We start from the raw sequence: 5,281 nt of genomic DNA, 5'->3' as shown, positions 1-5,281 counted from the left end.
CCGGGACTCGGTGCTGGCCGCCTCCCGGGACTACCGCAACATCATCGAGCGGCTGCAGGTACTGCCGGGGGCAGCGAGCCTGCCTGGGGAGGGGGGGCCCGCACCCAGCTGTGCTTCTGGAGCCAGGGAAAGGCCCAGGTGGGCGGAGGGGCAGGCGGTGCCGTGAGCGCAGTCAGAGGCCCACGGACAGACGGACAGACGGGCGACCAGGAGGGGAGCTGCCGGCGAGGAGAGAGCTCCCCACAGTCGCGGTCTTTAAAGGCTGCTCGTAGGTTTGCAGGTTTCTTGCCGAAGCCTGGGGACCGTGCGCCTCTGAGGAGGGAATATTCTGCATGTTCTTGGAGAGTAAAATGAAACGCAGAAGGGCAGGTGCTGCTTGTTAGAAAGACGTGGCCAGGGGCTAACGGCTCCTCAGCGTCTACTGAGTTCTTGCCTGAGCCCCTGGCGTTAGGAGACTGCCCGGGACAGCGGAGGTGGTCGGGAAGGTATGACAGTCACTCGCAGGCTCAACGCTTGTGTGATTAATCCCATGCAGACACCCCTCGCTTAACCCTAGCCCCCTCCCTGCCATCGCTTCGCCGTCTTTGTCTGTCGGTCTCCCCGATTGTCGAATGTCATACATTGGACGACACAGTGCGAATCGGCTGCCGTGTCGGGTCCAGACCTTGCAAAGAGGCCGGGTTTCACGTGCACGGTGTCGAAGCGCCATCCAATCCCATCCGTGCTGTCGACGAGTGGAGGTTTGTGAGTTAGCACCAGCACCGATGGGATCGGAGGAGAGGAACTCGGGTGCTTTCCCAGAGGAACCTCCCCAGGAAACTGCTGAAACCCTCAGAGGATTTGCAACGGTGACCCTCTTTTTTTGACCGTGCGGGGGAAAGTTGATAGGAATTAAGGAATGTTGCAATCCCATTGGGGAAATTCCCGCCCCTCACCCGCGAGAATTAGTTTGATTCATTCACTCATTCTAAATACTATCGAGTGATTATAAATGTTGTCAAACCTAAGAGAAAGTTATATCCACATATTTTAGATTTAGTTTCTGGGCAAAAGACCCATCGATTTTTCGTTGACCACGACCCATGAAATTTGGGCCCCAGTTGGGGCGAACGCGAGGTCAGTGGCCTTTCCCACGTGCGTCTCCTTGGTTCTCTGGCTCCCCCTGCGTTACCCAGCATGCCGTGTTCTGCCCGGCCCGCCTGAGCCAGGATGGCTGTAGCGAGGGTCTCGTCACGGAGCCATCAGCCGGCGGCAGCGTCTTTGGGAGATAATTTCTCATGCGTTTCCCGCCATTTGCCTGTAGACGGTGTTTGTTGTGTTGGTTTTGCTGCTCTTTCAACTTCTGTTTTCCTCTCCTGCAGCTGTGTGTGTTGCATTTGAAGACCGTCATGCTATCAGGGTACATGTATTTAGCATGTAGATACCGCATGTTCATTCATTTGTGTTCTCATTTCTGTACGGCTTTTTAGTCCATGAATAATTCATGCTCAGTGAAAGTAATTGGACAGGACTCCATGCCAATACAGTGGAGAAAATCAGCTCCCATAATCCCACCACCAGGCCACCGTGATGTCATTTTTAAAAAATATTTATTATTATTATTTTTTTAATCCTCACCCGAGGGTATTTTTCCATTGAATTTTAGGGAGAGTGGAAGAGAGAGGGAGAGACAGAAACATCGATGTGAGAGAAACACATTGTTTGGTAGCCTCCTGCATGTGCCCCAACCAGGGCCTGGGCTGGGGAGGGGCCTGCAGCCGAGGTACGTGCCCTGGACCAGAATCGAGCCCGGGACCCTTCGGTTCGCAGGCCGACGCTCTACCCACTGAGCTACACCAGCCAGGGCCCATGATGTCTGAATAGTGGGTGGTGCGTACCCTTTAGAGTTGACGTTTATAAAAGTTGGATCGTAGAGTCCACACCCCCGTGTGACCCTTTGTCGCGCTCACATCGTAGACATTGTCCCACGTGGTCGGTCGAATGTATTTCGCGTCCAGTTGTAACATCGGTGGGACGGTCCCGCGGGGAGCGTAGAGCCCGTCTGTGGGAGGGGGCCTGTGTGTGCTTTGCCCTCTGCCCCGGGGCTGATGCATCAGGTAACCGTAGGGCAGCGGCGAATGGCGTGTGTCGGTCCCTCTAACCCGGCGAGTCTCTGGGCGTGTGGAGGAGAGACGTGTGCGCTCGTCCTCCCGCCCCGCCCCGCTCCCCGCGCTGCTCCCTCCCAGGACATCGTCTCGGCGCTGGAGGACCGGCTGCGGCCGCTGGTGCAGGCTGAGCTGTCGGTGCTGGTGGACGTGCTGCACCGGCCGGAGCTGCTCTTCCCAGAGAACACGGACGCCCGGAGGAAGTGCGAGAGCGGGGGCTTCATCTGCAAGTGAGCGGCCCTCCCCGGGGGTCAGGGGTCAGTCTCGGGGCCCGGGGACCAGACCCAGCAGTGGCTCCCGAGGAGGAAAATGCCGGCCTGGCTTTCAGCTTTGCTGAGCACCAGGTCACGGTCCTGCCCCACCGTCCCAGTGTGTGGGTTCACTGTGGTTTGGGCAAGAATGTCTCCCTTTATTCTTCTTCTTCTTCTTTTTTTGGTAATTCTCACCAGAGGATATTTTTCCATTGATTTTTAGAGTGGAAAGGAGAGGGAGAGACAGAGAGAGAGAGAGAAACATCAATATGAGAGAGACACACTGATGGTTACCTCCCGCACGCCTGCAATTGAGGTAAGTGCCCTTGACCGGAATCGAACCCAGGACCCTTCAGTCTGCGGGCCGATGTTCTATCCACTGAGCCAAAGTGGCCAGGGTGAGAATGCCTCCTAACTGCAGGCCCCGTTCATGTGTCTTCTACTCAGCAAGGACTGACAGCGCCCCCTTGGGCTGCGACATGGACCGAAAAAGGTCTCCCCCTCCTGCCCTCGAAACTCCAGGCCTGTGGGGCCTCATAGCCTTCCTAAAACTTCGTAGTTTCTTTGTTTGTGCTGTGGGGCCATCAGCTAAGACAAAGAGCTGTCCCAGGCCTGACACCGAGGTCGGCCGTTTGCTGAACTTGACCGTGGGCTGGGCCCTGGAGTGTGCCTTTCTGAGTCTTCCCAAGGACAAGGGGACAGCGTGTGCTGCCCAGCTATTGTCGTCATGCGGTCTTGGCTCTGCTGGCGTATTTTAGCCACGTGACTGGCAACCCTCAGTGGATTAGCAGCAGATGGGGGGACCGCTCCTCCTTTCTCTGTGACAGGGGTCCTCAAACTACGGCCCGCGGGCCACATGCAAATACAAATATTGTATTTGTTCCCGTTTTGTTTTTTTACTTCAACATAAGGTATGTGCAGTGTGCACAGGAATTTGTTCATAGTTTTTTAAACTATAGTCCGGCCCTCCAACGGTCTGAGGGACAGTGAACTGGTCCCCTGTTTAAACAGTTTGAGGACCCCTGCAGTCTGTGAGGTCAGTCTCAGTGGGGTGTGGCCGCTCCTGCCCAGAGAGTGTGTTTGCTGTCACCGGCCAGCAGGTGGCACCATTGAGACGCCGTCGCTGGCTGTTCCCAGGGAGCCCTTGGTCAGTGTTGGCTCATGAACTGAGGCGTCCCCCGTAAGCGGCCGGGAACTGTGTTTTGTTACTGGAAGGTCCTTGCAGGGATGTAACGTGTGCCCCCCCCCCCCAGGCTGATAAAACACACCAAACAGCTGCTGGAGGAGAACGAGGAGAAGCTGTGCATTAAGGTCCTGCAGACGCTGCGGGAGATGATGACCAAGGACCGCGGCTACGGCGAGAAGGTACCGCCTTGCGTCCCACCTTAGAGCCAGGCGTGGCTGGGAAGCCCAGTGGAGGGTTAGAGAGCCGCCCCCCTTCAGGCGCGGTGACGTGACCGAGAGGTTCACTGTTTTTAACGCCGCGTCTCCGGCCCCTGGAGCAGCTGAAAGACCAGACTGACTCCTTTCAAAGCAGAAAAATTAGTTCTCGCCCAGAGGCCGCTGGTCACATAAGTTGATGTCGAGAAAGGGTGATGAGATTTCCCATCTGTTTACATTCCCAGCGCGGAAGCCAATGTCGTTTCTGCCTTAGGAGGTGAGGTGCTGGCTGGGGGCTCTGCTCTGAGCACGCTGTGCTCACCTGCCTCCTGCCGGGATGTTGCACGGTCCTCCCCCAGCTCTGCCTGGAACCCAGGCAGGCAAACGCGTCACTGTTTCTACTGGAGGTGGTGACACGGGCAGGCCTGGGATGTGACAGTGTGTGGGGAGCTAGGGTGTGCGGGGAGTGAGGGTGTGCAGTGAGCAAGGGTGTGCGGGAAGCGAGTGTGTGCAGGGAGAGGGTGTGCGGGGAATGAAGATCCAGGCCCGCAGCCCTGTCCTCCTTTCCCAGGCTGCGCAGGGCTGGCTGGGCACCTGCCAGCATCCAGGCGGCAGTTACATAAGCGCGTCTTTTTCCTGGAATTTAGGCTCATGCTGATGTGTGACCTTCAGCGCGATGGCCAATAAACGCAGCGGGCTGTTTACTGCTAGGCACTGGCGGCAGGGGCGAGGGCAGGGCCTGTGTGCAGGGAGAGACAGTGTGCAGGGAACGTTCCCATCGCCCCGCCCCGCTCCCTCTCCCTCCGCCCCCCAGGCCTGGGCCTGCCTTGAGATGACAGCAGTTTTCATTCAAAGGTGATGACGTTCAGGAACCGTCCCCTGGTGACAGCCAGGTGGGGCGAGCAGCACAGGCTGCAGGCGTCCGGCTGTCTCACCTGTCAGTCAGTCCCGTCGTTACCGCGGGAGCCTTTGAAGAAGAGGAAATAAAACTGAAGAGCAGCACCCCTTCCTCCACCGCCCCAGACCACAAGGCCCTTCGCTGTCACCGCATTTGAAGTGTGTCTGTTAGAAGAGGAGTGAGTGCTGACTGACTAGGACATAAGTCTCTGAGCTCAGTGGGAGTTTGGGGAGAAGCCAGCCAGGAAAGCGTTAGTAAGTGTGCAGAATAGATGCAAAGAACAGTGCCAGGCAGGAATGAGGAGGAGAGGTCTGGAGCGGGGGTGACAGCGGGGTGCCCCAGGCCGGAAGGAGGAGAGGCTGCAGATACAGCGGCCAGGAGAGGGGGTGACAGCGGGGTGCCCCAGGCCGGAAGGAGGAGAGGCTGCAGATACAGCAGCCAGGAGAGGGGGTGACAGCGGGGTGCCCCAGGCCGGAAGGAGGAGAGGCTGCAGATACAGCAGCCAGGAGCGGGGGTGACAGCGGGGTGCCCCAGGCCGGAAGGAGGAACCACCTAGTCCACGAGGGCTTTATTTTTCTTAAAGAGGCCTTTAAAATATGTAAAGTATG

At 57.5% G+C, this 5,281-nt stretch overlaps 1 protein-coding gene across 1 annotated transcript in view; it reads left to right on the top strand.

Annotated features, from left to right (window-relative positions):
• The window catches only part of ITPR1 (inositol 1,4,5-trisphosphate receptor type 1), a 227,042-nt gene that overhangs the window by 124,492 nt on the left and 97,269 nt on the right, over positions 1 to 5,281 (top strand). Inside the window, 3 exon segments of the mRNA XM_015568305.1 lie at positions 2 to 58; positions 2,226 to 2,374; positions 3,649 to 3,760. Coding sequence (XP_015423791.1) covers positions 2 to 58; positions 2,226 to 2,374; positions 3,649 to 3,760 — 318 coding nt within the window.

This window comes from Myotis davidii, unplaced genomic scaffold (genome assembly GCF_000327345.1).
Source record: "Myotis davidii unplaced genomic scaffold, ASM32734v1 scaffold663, whole genome shotgun sequence".
In the NCBI taxonomy this organism is placed as follows: Eukaryota; Metazoa; Chordata; class Mammalia; order Chiroptera; family Vespertilionidae; genus Myotis; species Myotis davidii.
This window is presented reverse-complemented; position numbering and strand designations above follow the sequence as displayed.